The sequence below is a fragment of the Eretmochelys imbricata genome, chromosome 3 (genome assembly GCF_965152235.1).
Source record: "Eretmochelys imbricata isolate rEreImb1 chromosome 3, rEreImb1.hap1, whole genome shotgun sequence".
In the NCBI taxonomy this organism is placed as follows: domain Eukaryota; kingdom Metazoa; phylum Chordata; order Testudines; family Cheloniidae; genus Eretmochelys; species Eretmochelys imbricata.
The window spans coordinates 132,636,788-132,654,710 of record NC_135574.1 but is presented as its reverse complement, the minus strand read 5'-3'; the positions used below and the strand labels follow the sequence as shown (position 1 = coordinate 132,654,710).

Here is a 17,923-nt window from a genome sequence, read left to right as displayed (position 1 = left end):
TAACATGTTATTTAATAGATAGCATTGTCTATATGTGTTGTGAATGTAGTGGATGGTGGAGCTGCTATGTAATAATCTAAGAATACTGATCAATAACAACTTTATGAACACTGCATGTAACTGGGTCAGTGAGTTACTGCATAGATATATTGGGTGATTGGACTTTCCTGTATGGATGTATTGATTTAGCTTGCTAGGGGGCTGTTGGAAAAACAACCAGGAATGCACCCCCAATGGCTACAGATAAGCAACCCTGCATCAAACACTTGCGCAGGGGCAATGCAAAGAGTGGCCGAGTTGCAGGCTCCATCTCATACTTACACATACGTTTTGCCAAGGCTGTGAGCCTAGAGATCAAAGGGACACTAAAAGTTTAAAAGGATACTATGGAGAGAGATGAGGGGGAGTTGTGACGCTGTTAAGTTACACACTGATAACTTATAAGGGAATATTAATAATGTCTTAGCTAGACAGGAACAAATCTTTTTTTTCTTTTAAAACAGCTATAAACAAGTTTTTAAAATTGCTGTATAAAGCATATGAACTCCCACGCTTCACTGACATTGTCTCCTTACATTAACAGTGGTAGTATTACTTTGTATCAGATAAAGATCCAGCACAATAATGTGATATCTCTCTAAATGTTGTTCAGCTTTGTGGGGGGTGGGGGGGTTGTTTTGTTTTTTTAATAAATAATGGAGTTCCACTAAAGTACAACATTTCGCAGGTTGTTCTATTTCAGTCACATCCTACATGAAAGAATTTGCAGGTCTATCTATTTCAATTCCATATTTAAGAAAAAAGTGGTTAAACTGCCATTCTTCGTGTCTATCAAGTAAAGAGGCTGGATACTCTGTAAGTTAGTTGTAATCATACAAACATTTTCTTCATGTAGCCCTCTATAGTACTAGGGTGTTAACAGTTCCATTCCTTTTCCCTCATCCAATCCCCAGCCTCTCCCTGTGCTATCGCTAATGTAGTCTTTATAGACACAAACCAGTTCCAACTGAAGTCAACAGGTGCTTTGTCACTGACTTCAATGAAAGCAGGAACTAGTTTATCATCAATAACGGTTCTCTTTTCATGGAACTGTCTGACCATAGTAATATTCATTTCATTTAATACCAGGACCAGTTCACCTGTCCAGATGAGTATGAGGACCCTGCAGTTCTGTATGAGGCAATCCAGTCTTTTGAGGAAAAGGTTGTAATTTGTCATGAGGGTGACCCTGCCTGGCGCAGAGCTGTACTCTCTAACAAAGAAGAGCTACTCACCTTGAGACATATAGTGGATGAAGGAACAGATGAATATAAAGTTATTATGCTCCACAAAAGTTACCTGAGCTTCAAAGTTATCAAGGTACCAAAGACACCTTTCTAGTATTTCAGATTTGTATTATTTCATCTGTGTTTAGGGCACTACACAAACAGGCAGTCTTCACTTGGTGAATTCTTGGGACCTGGATACCATTGTTGAATAAGTAGGTTTAGCTAAGAGAGGGAGGTTGATCGGGCTGTTGGGGCAGGGGACTGGGAGCCAGGACTCATGGGTTCTATTCCTGACTTACTGTGTGGCCAGAGTCCATTCACTTAAATTTCCTGTCCTTCTGTTTACTCATCTGAAATAAAAATTCAAGCTTATCTGAGTAATATTTGTAAAATTTCTTGAGACTCGTTGATACTATATAAATGCAAAGTACAGTTCTGTTTGGGTTATACACCCATCATAGTATTTTTTTAAAATTGAAAACATTTTCAATGGTCCATATTTTTCTATTTAACTGTAGGTAAACAAGGAATGTGTCAGAGGGCTTTGGGCTGGGCAGCAACAGGAGCTAATTTTTTTGCGCAATCGTAATCCAGAGCGAGGTAGTATCCAGAACAATAAACAAGTCTTGAGGAACTTGATTAACTCTTCATGTGATCAGCCACTGGGATATCCAATGTATGTTTCCCCATTAACCACATCATACATAGGGACACACAGCCAGCTGATGAACATCTGGGGTGGACCTATCAGTTTGGACAACATTAAAACATGGTTCAGATCCAAGTGGTTAAGGTAGGTGGTTAGACAATATTCAGCCTGTATTATGATCTGCAGGGGAGGAAGTCTGCAATCACGTTATTTTCTATTAAGAGAGTTTCTCACTCTGTGGGAAAAATTGTTATTTCCTGACGGGTGCAACCGTAGCTAAATATATAGAATAGCTTCCCAACTACTGTGAAAATAAAACTCTGAGCTCCATTAATGACGTTCAAGTACAGTCCTCTGTCATCCAGACAGCATCATCATCATACTCCTTAGCCTTATTGACAATGATCTTATTCAGAAAGGAGTGATTTCTCTAAATAAAAATGATTCCAAGGCATTTTGCCTTTTATTTTTTGTAAATAGCAGTATAGATTTTCCACATTGCAGTGACTCTGAACAAGTTGAAACATGAATATAGGTGTTGTGCTCCAAAGCTCTTGCAGTTTGGGTCAGACCAACATTCCCAAGTTCTGATACTTATCCAAAATACACCAAACCTTTTGTGTGTGTGTGTAATTTTCATAAAGAAACAAATAACAAAAAATACAAAAAGATTAATGATTTATAGCTTGCATATGTTACCAAATACTGCAAATTTTGCAGGATATCCAATCAAATTATGCCACTCTGAAACTTTGTCACTTGTCAAAGCTGCAAGACCAGACAATGCAAAATCAGACAGTATTACACAGTCTAACCTTTTATTGAATATCCACTATCAGGCCCCAACTTTCAGGATATATAACCCCAATAGCTCTCGCTCTCTCCCCATTAACTTTGTGTCTCACATATTTCTTCTGTCACTCTTATAAGCACTCTTCATGCAGGAATAGTGCATTTGACCTGCCATCCACTCCATTCCTTTCATGGCTGTAGAAAAGGGACAGGACCCTGGTTTGCTTGCCCCCATCACTTCATCCCTGTTTGCCCTAACCTGCACTCTGGGGTTTGCTTTGTATATTAATCTCCCAGAGTGCACTTTATTTCCAGAGCATATGAGATTTGGGAGAGAAGAGCATTCCACTTGGCTACTTCATATAAAGATTCGCCTTTTGGGAGCAATTTGACATTGGATTAAGTATGCTGTTGGGTTTCGGGGCTCCAAGGCCACCTACCAAGATGGATTTGGTTTGAGCGATGAATGGAGTTTTATATTGCTTTTTATTTTGACTAAACCAAATTACCCACCTCTAACATAACTATAATGTAATATAATGACTATCCTCAAAACTGTCAGAGCCCTGTTATTTGCCTGTTGAATACACCTAGAGAGCTGGTCGGAGCACAGCTATTCACTTGTACTGTGAATTTCTCTAATGTTGGCCGCACAAATTCTAATAAACCACATTACTTGATAGTGTGTCTCATCTCACAAACAGAATGCGGAAGGACTGTCATGCAAGTCACAACAGTGGAAACAACATTGAAGAAGTGGATAGTGGAGGTGGGTCTTCATCCAGCAACAATTCTGCAGGTAATTCAAGCCAGAGTAGTAGCTCACAACACACAAGAAATGGATCCCCCCAGATGCAGCCGCCTTCACAAGATTCCCATCAATACGCAGGTATGTATACCAAAATATGAGCTCTTTTACCTGTCTGTTTAGGCTTGTCGTTCCTCAGGGAAGATGTGACTGGGGTGTTTGGTGTTTTATTTGATAGCTTTAGGACATGATGCAGTCAAGTACTTAGAGGAACAATGATCTAAAATTCTAGGTTCTGTGGAGTCAGACTATATAAACTGTGATTCAAATTACTACACCTGCTGGTGATTCTGACCTCAGAAAAGCTTCACAGCTCTCAGCTCACCAAATTTTACATTTATTAGGCCACTCCTATATTTATGTGCTCTGGTAAAGCTGAGGACAGCACACACAGTCCACTCTTCACCTTCTCATGATTTATATTACATTATCAAAGAGAGGAAGACAGCAGGAGACAGGGAGGAATGTAGTTGCTGGAGCTGAATTGAGTTTGAATGTTCACAGAAATTAACCAAAATAAAAAGAGAGTTTCTTTGCTCTGAAACTAATTCCAGAGTGATGGGCTAACTTATTGATGAGCTGGATGGGATGCATGAGCCTGGTAAAGATGGTGATGCTGCCCAGATCTTGCCAAATTATTCCACTTCATACCAAATACAGTGTTTTGAAAAGTTTAACAAATTATAAGTGACATCATGGGCCAGGTTCGCCTCTGTCTGAGATCCACTCAGTGTAGAGGATTAGAGGAGAGTTGTGTCAAGGAGCTGGTTAGGGTTACAGCTTCTTGATCTTGGGAACCACTCCACATCTTAAGGGACCATATGACATTAGCCACACCCCCTTCCTACCTCCAACTTGTCTCATATACTAGTAGTGCAAATGAGCACAGGAGCCAGTTCCCCTGTTTATACAGAGGGTTCCCTTTCACTAGGAGAACTGTCTTCTGGCTAGCTATGATCAGATTCTGACACCTTTGCAACACCTGAGCAGGGCAAAAGGGGCCAGAATGAGAACAAAAGAAATGTCCACTGGAAATCCTAATATAAGAAATAGAGATCTCAACTTCCCTAATTTCCAAGCAAATTATTAAGCAGGCATGTTTAGGGGGTGACCTTCTGACTTATTCTTCCAGAGGAGGGTTATTGGGAGGGCATAGGACAAGCAGAATGGCTATCAAAGAAGTTACCTGAGTCCCCACTGACAAACTACTGAATGCTAGATCCCTGGACCAGGAGATGCCTTTTGTAATGGTGGAAATTTGAACACAGATGGGAAGTAGTTAAAAAGTGAATTCAGTGAGCCCTGTGCCTTGACTATTTATTGGGAACTCTAACCCTAAAATTGTGCCAAACTCTTAACTAAATTGCTAAATGGGAGATATTGGGGAAAGCGAACAAAATGTCCTGAATTATATGAGCAAGAGGGTTTCCTGATCACTAATGCACGTGGGATTGTTTCTCTAGTGTAGCTTCCATTATATAAATACAGTATTCATCAGAAAAAAGCCAACATTTAGACCTGGCCAGTCAGTCTGATATGGAGTAATTCATGTCCTCATCACTTATGAACAAAACCATGCTTTGAACTTATATTCTGAGCCAAAAACTATTTTAGATTTGTGATGATCTGTAAGGCAGGGCTAGCTACCTGCTCGCTGGAAATACTGGTGTAAAATTATAAAACTGGTGTAAAATAAGTCATACTCATCATATCTCTGAGGGCTTAGGACTTGCTGAAAGGTTGAGTTAATTGACTGTACATCACAGTTGTGCTATAGGTTATAAATTAAGGCAGAGAACTAGGAACAGGATACTTGTTCATTTCTTGTTATATCTATTGGCTCTTACATAAAAATAATGGACAAGGCTGGAGCGAATCTTGCCATGAATATAAATTATACTGTAAGATTACAACTGCTGCTTTTGATTCCTGTGTTGGAGCAAAATCCCCCTGTGCACTTGGGCAGCCTCTCTCTGTTGCGAATAACATAGTGAAGGCAGGGAACTGTGCAGCCTGGAAATACCCCAGTCAGAAGGGAGTGAGACTTGGGTCTTCACCCAAGAAAGGCAATGGCTGGGGAGCTAGAAGCCTGAGAGTGGGTGCCCTTGTTGGAGCATAGAGGTGAAATACAGGTGCAGTTGCCCTGAACTGTGACAGATACGGTATGACAGTTTGATTGAGAAGCTAGAAAGATACAAAATTAACACGGCACACGTTAAATGGATTAAAAACTGGCAAACTGATAGGTCTCAAAATGTCATTGTAAACAGGGAATCGTCATTGAGCAAGTGTGTTTCTAGTGGAATCTCACAGAGATTGGTTCTTGGTCTTATACTATTTAATATATTTATCAATTACTTGGAAGAAAACAAAATCATTACTTGATAAAGTTTGCAGATGACACACAGATTGGGGGAGTAGTAAATAATGTAGAGAACAGGTCACTGATATAGAGCTATCTAGATTGCTTGATAAATGGGTGCGAGCAAACAATGTGTATTTTCCTACAGCCAAATGTAAAGTCACACATCTAAGAACAAAGAATATGGGGGATGCTATCCTGGGAAGTGGTGACTCTGAAATGGATTTTGAGGTCATGGTAGATAATCAGTTGAACATGTGCTCCCAACGTAATGCTGTGGCCAAATAGACAGATGTGATCTTTGGATGTATAAATGAGAATAGATTAGAGAGGTTATATTACCTCTGTATTTGGCATTGATGTGGCTGCTACTGGAATACTATGTCCTGTTCTGAGGTCTACAATTCAAGGAGGATGTTGATAAATTGGAGGGCTCAGAGAAGAACCAAGAGAATATTAAATGATTGGAAAACATGCCTTCTAGTGATAGACTCAAAGAGCTCAAACTTTTTAGTTTAACAGACTTGATTAGTTTACAAAAAGCTGCATGGGGAACAGAAATTTAAAAACAGAGGCTCTTGCAAACGTATAACAAGAGCCAAGGGCTAGTAGTTGAGGCTAGACAAATTCAGATTAGAAATAAGGGACACATTTTAAAAGTGATTGTATTTAACCATTGGAATAACTTACTGAGGGTTATGCAGGATTTGCCATCACTGGAAGTTTTTCTATCAAGATTGAACTAGAGCACATCTTTTAGGAAAACATCCAAACGGGAATTAATTCAGGGAAGTTCCATGGCCTGTTATACGGGAGGTCAGACCAGATGATCACAATGGTCCCTTCTGACCTTACAATTTATGAACCAACTGTATTTAGTGCTTCTTAATTTAATATTTCACTTTACTGGCTGGTGCCATTCAGTCTGCAAAATGCAATTACAGCCCTACATAAAAATGAGGAAAATCAGGAGCACTGAAAATATGTTGGGTGCACCAAAAAAAGTGTCTTGTCTTTACAATACAGCATATAGAACAGCCTTTGTTTCCAAAGTGTTTTCAGGGGCTATGCTATTTATGTGTCGATATGGGTGGTCTACTACACAGCACTGTAACTGCTGAATTTGGGATGAATATAGAATATTTTTGGACAGCGGTCAGGTTGGCAGTTTAAATCATGAACAGATGTTTGTCCGTATTTGACTGAACTTAACACATCACAGCCTCTCTGTTCTTAATTCATATCTGTCCTTTATATTTTAAGAAGATAACATTAAAATAGGCAACTGACCTAGAAATAGGGCTTAACCAAAACCCCAGAGTTCAAACACTTTGGATCTTTAGGAAAATCAGAACCACATCTAGCTCCAAACTTTGCAGCTCAGGCCTGTCTTTAATTACCATTAACACTCTCCCCAGCCATCCCATCTGAAGTGCGGAGAATCCATGGGCACGTTTCTTAATCAGTGCATGAGGCTTAGCTGCATTAGCTTTAGTGGGAGTCATGAGGCTTTTATTACAGGGGCCACTGCCCAGTATGCCATTTTTGCAAGTGTACTTTTTATTGTTCTGAATATAAAAGTAAAAATAATGTGGTGTAAATGGTATGGAAAATTGCTCACTACTTGCTGGGCCAACTAGACTTTATTCCAGTTCAAGCTGCTTCCATCATGTTATTGCCACTTTATATATGGAAAAGAGAGGAGGAGCCAGCCAGCGGATAGGGAGGGAATTTGCTGCTTATAATGGAACTTCAGCCCCTTTGCTTCCCCCCTTCCTGATTCATGAACTGGGGGAAAAAATTAACAACCTAGGAATCCCTGAAAGGCAAAATTCATGCCTGCATCGTTACGTCTTACAGGTTTTCTGTTTTCAAAAATATTAATACCCTTTTAAAACCCACAGTTATGGCTATGACATTGAAGTACCAGCATATGTTAACATTTTGGGTTTCCTGGCTATGGAATGCCAGGCTTGCACTCAGGTGAACAGGTGCTCTGTGTGTGTTTGACATAGCATCAATACAGAGAAGCATCAAGCATATTAGATGCCTGCTGTGTGTCCCATCCTGCTGTCTGTGATCTGGGGACCTGATTGTGTCCACAAGCAGGTATCTGGTGTGTTCAGTGGTTTGTGGGTGGGGTTTATTATTATTTTATTCTGTGAACATGCAAACATACAAGAATAAAAAATACATAAATCAACTCTGCATTTAAGTGGCTCTCATTGCTCAGTCACAATCCTTCTGTCCAATCAGGGAGGAGCAGAGGTGGACTCCAGCGGGAGTCCCGTGTAGTCTTTTGGCCATGTGGGTGATGGCTGTGAGTGTGAGGTATTGGGTTGTAAACATTAGGACATATCTGGAATTATGTACAAACATAGGACTCACCAGACTGGCTGAGACCTGGTGTCCATCTATACAAGTATCCTTTCTCTGACAGTAGCTAGAACCACGGGCTTCAAAGGATGGTGCAAAAACCCTGCAGTAGGTAGATGTGGAATAATCTGCCCCCTACAAAGGTCTCTTCCTCTTAAATTCTTGCCTCAGACAACTTCCTTTGTCATAAATACTCTGCCCTCTGACACTGAGGTGGAAGCGTCTTCACATTCCTAGTCCCCAAGCGCAAGGGTAATTCTGTGTAACCTTACTTTATTTTCATTTGCAATTTTTTGCAATTAAACTATATAAAGCTTTAGGAGTAGAATTTTCTAAGGCACTCGGTCTGAGTTTTTTAGAGGTATTGGAATGTTGCTGTGCTCAGCGTTGCAATGCCCAACTGATTCAGGAGCCTAAATCTCATTTTCAAAAAAGGATTTAGGTACTTAAGAGTTCCACAGTAGAACAGCTTCAACAAGAGAAACTGAGGGAGCCCCACATCAGAATATCCCATACCACAGTGGTCAGGGCATGCATCGGAGCGGTGGTAGATCCCTGATCAGATCCCCTCATATCCTAAGGGTCTCCAACAGCCTAGGTAAGTACTCTAACAGCTGGGCTAAAAGTTGGGGGAGAGCCTCCTCCACTTCTGGTAGGAATGGTGGAGGCACCTAACACCAAGAGAAGGTTTGTAGCTGAGAATCCCAAGCAGAGGAAGATACCTCCCTGCAGCCCTTAGGCACCAAACTCCCTGAGGGGGTGGGCTTAGGATACAGCCTTTGCTTTGGCATTTCCCATTGGCTAGCTTAGGTGAGGAGCCACCTAGCATGCTGGCTTTTGTGAATACCATGCTGAAGTACCCTATTCATTGTATAGGGAGCCTGAGCATCAGACTCTGGCTTTGTGGATTACAGTGATTTTCTAGACACCTGAAAGTGAGGCATGGTGACACCCAGCATTACCACACCCAAGTCTCTTTGGGAATCTCACTCTCTGTTTCTCCATTTATTCATCTGTGAAATGGATTTAATAATTATATTATTTATGTTCCTCACAAAGGATCAAATTCTGCTCCCATCAAAGACACTAGAAGATTTGAAACATTCTGCACTGCCAGTGGGATGAACCAAATGACTTCATAGGTTTTATCAATCTCTAATTTCTTTGATTCGCTGAATGTTTGTTTGTAAAGTGTTTAGATCCACAGTATAAAAGTGTATGCGTGATAAAGAACACTATGTAAAATATACCCTAGTAAAAGGATAGAACTGTAATATGTGTGCTTTGATGGTATATAACTGAAAACATAATTTAAAAGAAAACTATTACTCTCTTTTAAAGGCAGAAGAAAATTCAGGAGTCAGTCTGTTCAGACACATGCTGCCTTCAACCAGAGGCCACCTGTTTCAAGTCATTCTGAACCAATTGTTGAAAGTTACCAGCCCATTATCCAAGCTTCCATATCTGCCCATGAAATTGTCCAAAGGCTTTCCAGAAGCCAGTTGTCCTTCCACAACTCTGTAACATCTGTGTTTTCTCAAACCCCTGCCATTCCTGCTGGCGGCCAGTTGACTGTCCAGGATAGAGCTGGAGCAATGTTCAGGTCCAGTCTGGCCTCTTCCACCAGCTCTACTCTCAGCCTTCTGTTTGGCAAGAGAAGTTTTTCAAGTGCTTTGGTGATTTCTGGGCTCTCAGCTGCTGATGGAGGAAACACAACTGATACCCAGTCATCCAGCAGTGTCAACATTACCATGGGTCCATCTGCTAGAGCTGCGAGCCAAGCAACACGGGTAAGGCAGAGTCATGTTAGCAGGAGCTATAATTCTGTTCTATTCTACTCATGTTCTTATGCTGCCCTCACCACTGTCGTATTCAAGCGTCTGCCAGGAGTGCATTAAGCAATGTGACCAACATCTGTCACATGAGTTTATTCTTTCTTTCTCTCAGTCTCTCCCCAGGGAAAATGTGTGTGTGCACTTTAGTATTTTGTTTGGTTGGCTACTTGAGTGTATGATTTAACTTTTGATTCCAGCCAGTCTCCTTCCTGAAGTCCATCATCCTCAATACAGACCCTCCAGACTGGTAAAATAAAATCACAGTCCTTAGACGTGAAGCGGTTTGGCAAATCCATTGAGAGATTGAGGGCATAATTAACATTAAATCATTTGGCATTACCAAATGGAACCAAGTAAGTTGATTTGTTGTCATTAGGACAAAATCACTGGATATGGATAGCCCAAGTCTGGTTTCTCATGTACACAGCATAAAAATTTATTAACCCAGAAGACACACAGGTTGTCCACTCCTGAAGTTAGTTTCATCCTAACCGCATCATGGAATGATCAGGCAATGAGTTTTGCCATGATCTCCAGCAGCAACTGGACTGAGCATTATTCACCAAGGGCCTACTGCTTGCCTTACTTATGCGAGTATTATTTTTTGTCTTTGTACAACACCAATAGACATGCAAGGCACTGCACAAACAGGTAAGACACAACCCCTGCCCAAAGAGTTTACCTTCTAAGGTCTGGATCCTGCCAACCATTCTCAACTCCCTTTGAAGCCATGAGAGCTAAGCTGAGCACTTTGCGTGGCCAGCCGCTAAGTGAGCTCTTGCAGTCAATGTGGCTACATGCCAGCGTGTGATGTGAAATAAGGCTTTTATTTAAACCCGCTGCTTTAGCACAGGAAGTCTTCTAGTGAAGTTGGAGCAGCATTAGACTCATTACATGTAGGGATAATTTGGGGCATCCTTTTCAGCCTTAACATGATCAGGCACAGTACAATGTAGGTATAACTGCACAATCTCTATCTGGTAGTCTGTTCTTGCGGGCAGTACTGTGCCGTTATCCCATGAAGAGGGACAAGTGCCGGGGTCTTCTCTAGTTCCTTTTTACCTCCTGAGGTTCACACTATAAATAAATGTGAATCTCACAAAATTACACAAAACTGTATGAAGTCCAGAAATCTGTCTGTTTTTGTTTCAAAATGTCCTTTTGAAAAGAACCAAATGAAGTGCCATCTAGACATTTCCTAAACTATTCTACATTTTGTTTTAAGCAGTTCTCCGAGACTTATGAAGTGACTGATGCTACAAAATCTAGACAGCGAAAAGACCGAGGTCCTGCCCATGCCATTTTTGAGAGTCATAATCTGGAGTGTAGAAGAGCCAGCCAGGAGGATATGGCACTGGAGGATACAGCTTCTCAACAGAGCCTCTCAGAAGAGCAGTGAGGAATATTCCTAGTTCAAGGGCCATATGTACTCCTTCAAAGTAAAGAAAAACACATCTAGGTCAGTCAGCTGCAGTTATTTCAAGTGTAACAACAAACCTCAAACCCCTTTATTTTTCTAACTTCGGAGAGAGAATCCCATTGTGCAGATGTTCTTCAGCAGAAAGGCTCAGCATGTGGGAATGGAAGGACCTTTACAGATTTTAAAGATGTCCTAAAATGCAGTGCAACTTCATCTCAGGTTCTTGACATTTCTAAAACAATGAATAAACTCTGCCTGATATCCTTCCCCCTGCAGCGGTGCTGACCCACTTGTGGTGGAAATCTGGACGTGCTCAAAAAGAAGCATGCATGGAAGTGCAAGTGAAAGCAATGGAAGATCTTAATGCAACTCGGCGAAAAGCACACAGACATCTGTTTCCTGCCATAACAAAAAAGAGGACTGCATGTTAAATAATTGGCATTTTATACATAATGCATCACAAAGAAAAATTCTGAATAGAACATGTAATAGGACAGTACAATACACACTGTAACATTAGAGCTAAATCTGAGAATTTTTAAAGGCAAGCCTCATTCTTCCTTTTCTTTAGTGTTACGCAGATGGTAATTACATATAGCAACATATTAATATAGGCAAAGATATACTGCATGCAGCCATGTTGAAATATTGTATGAAAGAGATAGATTACACATTGCCACAAGACAAGTTTTGAGAACAAGTATAGCCAGTGCATGGAAAGCCTTCACAAAGCATATGGTGCTCCTTATTTGCAAATAAAGCAGTTTTATATACAAGACTGCTCTAACATGTAATCTCGCACTCCTGTTGAGTTGACAGGAATGCATGCCTATATCTGAAGCCAAGAGGCTAAAACAAATCCTTAATGTACTATAGTATGTACTCACACATGCTCATACATTTTTTTGTAATTAAACAATTTACAATTATTGGTGTCTCAATGTTCCTCTTTACTGTAACTACAGCAGCGCCTGTCTAATACTTATCATGCTAATCCACAGCCATGGTGGTTTTCTACACAAAACCAGGTTGTCTCGTCCCACTTAATGAGCAAGATTGAATAGGCGATGCTGTAGTGAGCTCTCGTTACTTTTACACAATATACTTGCTGCCTTCACATTCACAGACCCTGTCCATTACCATGGCATCTATATGCAATACTGTAAAAAAAAAAAAAAAAACCTAAACGACACTGGTCAAAATAAGTGAGCCAAGTACACTCTCTGATGCAGCAATTGTCATTCTTTTCAGTCATATTTGTTTACTTACTTGCTGATTTGCAGGCTTTGGAAATCCACATTTTGTCTCCCACTACTTAATATAAATTAGCCTGGTGCTAAAGCTCTGAACATTATGGGCAAAATCCTGCCCTCCCTCATAATGGCCACACACAGGAGAAAGTGGAATGTGCTGGCCTCGAAGGCACCACTGAGAGATCCTTCGTCCACAGGGCCTGGATGGGGCAAGGTGACAGGAGCATGTGTTTTAGTGCTGCTGCACCAGAGGACAGCCCAGGCTTCTATTCCTATTTCAAGCCAACAGACCAGGTCCTCTTGATGCACCTGTGCACCAGGAGAGTGCTCACAATGAATCCCAACCTGTTGCTGCACAGGTGTGCAGATAAAGGCGGCTTCCTACCCCCCCAAGCACAGGGTCCCCAGGCCTCTCACAACAGGCTTTATCCCGACACATTTTAGTTGTTAAAAAAAAAAAAATCCCAACTGCCTATTGGGGGGAGGGGAGGATTTTGTCAAAGTATCCAGTTACTTTTCGTGCCTATATATAATGTTGCAGATATTTTTCTTTTGTTTTAAAACTGTTATTGAAATATCTTGGCTGGGTGAACAGCAGGAATGTTAAACTTTCCCAACAGTAACAATTACAAAAAACAAGCATTACTGGTATTCTCGGAGACAACAGCCCGTAGCTTTGTATTGACCATGTTGGCTATGTTGTCAATAAGAATACTTATATCGTCAGTGTATTTAAGGTGAGCAATAGTGCCCACAGCATAATCAAAGATGCTCTGTTGGGATTCATGAAATTGGGGTCTAGGTGGATGTTTTTATTGAATAAGAATGACTTTTGGTAATTGTCTTGTTTTTCTGAACACTGGAGCTAGATGAGCTACAAATAGATTATACAGCAGAACCTCAGAGTTACAAACCCCAGAGTTACGAACTGACCGGTCAACCACACACCTCCTTTGGAACTGGAAGTACACAATCAGGCAGCAGCAGAGACTAAAAAAAAAAAAAAAAGCCAGTACAGTGTTAAATGTAAACTACTAAAAAATAAAGGGAAAGTTAAAAAAAGAGTTGGCAGGTTAAAGAAACTGTCTGTGCTTGTTTCATTTAAATTAAGATGGTTAAAAGCAGCATTTTTCTTCTTCCTAGTTAAGTTTCAAAGCTGCATTAAGTCAATGTTCAGTTGTAAACTTTTGAAAAGAACCACCATAACATTTCGTTCAGAGTTACGAACAACCTCCAGTATGTGTTCACAACTCTGAGGTTCTACGGTGGATAATATCCATCCAGCATTGTATAGGACTAAGCTGTTACGGTTGAGCAGTTTGTCTGTGTTACATGTTCAGAGTGTGCAGCGACAGTGGTGTTTGGAGGATGGCTGTGACCAGCACCTTTAAATATATATTGCATGATCCCAACGCATCAATATTGGGTGACATGCTGAAATTTTCCAATACAGCAGGGGCAAGAAGTCACTTACTCAACATGCTGTGTAGCAAGGAGCCTGCTCACTGGTCATTCCCCTAATTCCAAAATGTGGTGGATATACTGGAGAGCAGCACTGCTATGACCCATGCAATGCAGCAGTGGGTAGCCAATCTGCTGCCAGGTGAATCCTTTATTGCTGCTTTCGAGTAGGACACCCCCAGCTTAATAGGCAACTGCACCAACCTTTGAGGAAGACAAGCTCCCACTCTCCAAGCACAATCAGTGTATGTGCTGCTTTTATGGAAACACCATCAGTGATGAGGGAATGACGGCACCACCCCATTCACTGATCCGCCTGGAGAGCCTTAGCCCCAAATTCAGTAGCTATAGGCAAAGATAAAAATAGTCAGAGTGTTGTATGGAGCCTGGGTAGGTGACATTTTACTGATGATCAAAGTGGGAGGAAAGCAGTGGAGGGATCCTTATAACGTCTCAGGACTGAGCGAGGAAGCAGAGCAGTGGGGGTATATGGTAAAATAAGTGTGAACATTGCAGAACTAGTCCCATTTTAGCCCTCAGATTAACTGTTTTTTCCCTCTCTTGGTTTGTTTCCTTAAACCTATTTTATTCTTTCACTAATTTGTTCTTGCTCAAGTCATGCAGTAAAGGTCAGGCGCTCATCTCATGGAAATAAGGTCAGAATCTGCCCAGAGTATCTAATCAATTACTTCAGCAACATTAGTGAAACCAGCCAGGGGCTGCTAAATCAGTTATGTTCACCCTAGCATCTGGTCACCAGTTGTCAGACCCCAAGCCTTGTTTATAAAAGTTATCTGATTGTACAGTCGGTAGGAAACAGAAGGACTTAATATACACTTACATCCAAGAGTGGGACAAACTTTGTCAGGCCTATTTAAGGTCAGTGTGATTTCCATTCTCCATGTCGGAACTGTTCAGAGTTCCTTGTAGTCATCAAGTTCTTGGGCGTCTTCGAGGTTTAATTCATAGCTCATCTGCTTAGGTTCTGAGGATAGGGGAAGGGGGAAATGGCTTCTTTGGTCTGACTTCAGTCTACCTCCAGCCTGCTTTTCTTTGGGTAAACAGGTTGTGTAAGTCAGGGTCAGGATTAGATGTACCAAGAAACTCACCTTAGGACATCTGAATAAATACTGAAATTTGTCAGCATGTAATAACCCTCTCCTTGTCAATAAATTATTCCTTTTAACTATCAAATTAGTGCCATTTTCATCCTGCTCCAGGGAAGGGAGACTGATAATTAATTAGAGCACTTTACTGTTACTTGTACTTAATTCTGTAAGACTGATATTTCTTAGCCCTATTATTAACTCTGCAGCAGGTCCAATGGTAAAGACTTACCCCTCTCTGACTTTCCAAATGTCACGAGTAAAAAACTGGCTGACACATGCTCAGTAATGCAGCCTCTATTTATGTCAGGCTGTCTGCACTGTTTTATGCTGGAATTGTTATAAACTTCCTTGCCAACAATGTCCTTGATGCTCGAGCTTAAACAAAATAGGTACTCGTGCAGGTGCAGTAACATTGTCATCAGGCGTCTTGCTGCGGTATCAGAGGGTTATCGTCACACAGTATTTGCTGTTGGTAAATGAGCTGATCAGGGAAATTGTCAATGCTCTAGTTGTCACTGTGCTCTTAAGGCTTTCCAAATAGGCTGCACGTGTGAGACCAGGCAATACATTTTTGCCTTTACAATGAACGTAGGGTACCATAAGAGCGGAACTTAATTTGGAACCATTCGTTTCTCACCCCCTTACTGAACATTTGAAACAGGCACGTTGCATTACCTTGGGACTGACTTAGATTTAAAGGCCAGAAGCAACCATTAAAAGCACGTCGTCTGACCACCTGCATAACACGAGTGAGAGATTTTCACTCAGTATCCCCTACATCAAGCTCATAGTTTATGGCTGTGCCATTGCGTTTTTTGTTTTGTTTTGTTTTTTAGAAAGAGACCCAATCTGGCTCCCATAAACTCAACTGAAAAACTCCTATTGACTTCAATAGGATGGGTTTTAAGCCCAGGACAAATTATGGTGAATCCACTAGACCCTTTGGTAACCTATTCCCATTTAAGTGAAAGAATTGTGCCTTATTTCTAACCTGAATTAATGGAGGAAACACTCACACTAGTTGGAGACAGTGGAATGTGTGGATTAAGTAATAGGGAATGTCCTCTGTCAGCACAGTATTATACCACTCAGATTTGGGGATATGGTAAGTGTAATATTATAAATTTTGCATGATAACCTGTTAATTAGCATGGCTAGTATGAACCACTAATACAGCTGTAACTCAAGAAACCTTGTTGGTTGAACAGGGACTTGGAAAACGAACTTTAGGCACCAACCCTTCTGGATTTTTCCCTGGGCAGTTTGAGAAAACTGCTACCAAAGCAGACCAGTGTTCTTTCCCAATTCACTTTGAGAAGGAAATTCCCATGATTATCTTCAGAATAAAGTTAGTTATGTGTAAGTGCTAGAAGCCAGGGGCATTGGTGCAGAAGTGCAATTACACCCACATTAGGAGGTATATTTTTTGGTTGGACCACTGTGTGCGCACACAGAAGACTGCACATGCAAACACTTGCCAGCTAAAACTTCTAATTGCACAAGTTTGTGTGCATCCGATTTGGAACACACACAAGTATAGCTAAAAATTTGACCCTATATATCAATGACCAGGAAAGGAGGGATTATATGTAGAGAGGTGGGTAAATCTGAGAATGCAGTAAAATAAAGGGCTCTTCTATTGCAAGAGGTGTCTGAATGCTAAGAGGGTTTGACAGATGGCTTAGCTAGCATTTATCATGGAAAAATTAATAGTAATGTAAAGTGCACAAAAGGTCCCCCTTAGGAGGGGGGGGATCCGTTATACTAGGTACTCTACAACCACATAAGACAGTGTCAAGTAAAAAAAAAAATAGCAAGAAGGATCAGTAATGCTAGAGGACAATTATATTAACACCAATTTCACAGCTGGGATATTATAGCATTATGAAAGCAAACAGGCTCTTGAAAGGTAGCATGAGTAATGGGTAAAGAGCTTCAGCAAGTCAGATTTGGCTCCTCATTTCACTTTACATACAAAAACACTATTTAATCAGAGGATTTCCAACTTCTTAGAGTCTCCAGCGGAGAGAGGTGATGGGGGAAGCAGCTGGTAAATTTGGCAAAGGTTCTGTCCATTCTCTTTATAGAAGAGAGGGAGAGTCACACCCTTTCTCAAAAAAATGTCCAGGCTCAGAGTTCTAGATTGGGCTGGGGCCCAACCTCTAGGACCCTGCGTGGTGGGAGGGTCCCAGAGCCCAGGTGCCAGCCCATGCCCAAACATCTACACAGCAATTAAGCTGTCCTACAGCCCAAGCCAGCTACAGGTTTTGAATTGCAGTGTAGACATACCTACCAATTCCCTAGAGTCAAGCGCTTGAGGACAAGGGCTTGGCTATTCATAATGGAGAAACTCGCTCTAACTCTTAGCTCTGACAAAGCCAGTATTTGCTGAACTTCAGGGTAAGGTGCACATCTAAACGCTTTACTCTTGGATAAGACTGGATCACCCAACAGCAGTATTTTAAGCGATAGCTTGGAGTTGTCCACAGTTCCTAGCTAATGTAGACAGCTGATGTTTAATTATGGAATCAATGAATTTATTTCCCCATGTTAAGTATCCTCACACCTTCTTGTCAACTGTCTAAATGGG

At 41.1% G+C, this 17,923-nt stretch overlaps 1 protein-coding gene across 2 annotated transcripts in view; it reads left to right on the top strand.

Annotated features, from left to right (window-relative positions):
- Positions 1-12,103, top strand: part of PCNX2 (pecanex 2) — a 221,267-nt gene extending 209,164 nt beyond the window's left edge. For both annotated transcript variants that reach the window (XM_077813415.1, XM_077813416.1), the window contains exons 30-34: positions 1,129-1,359; positions 1,787-2,061; positions 3,414-3,598; positions 9,597-10,045; positions 11,316-12,103. In XM_077813415.1, the coding sequence (XP_077669541.1) occupies positions 1,129-1,359; positions 1,787-2,061; positions 3,414-3,598; positions 9,597-10,045; positions 11,316-11,489 (1,314 nt within the window). In that variant the 3' untranslated portion in view covers positions 11,490-12,103. The remainder of the gene's footprint in view (positions 1-1,128; positions 1,360-1,786; positions 2,062-3,413; positions 3,599-9,596; positions 10,046-11,315) is intronic.
- Positions 12,104-17,923: the final 5,820 nt, after the last annotated feature.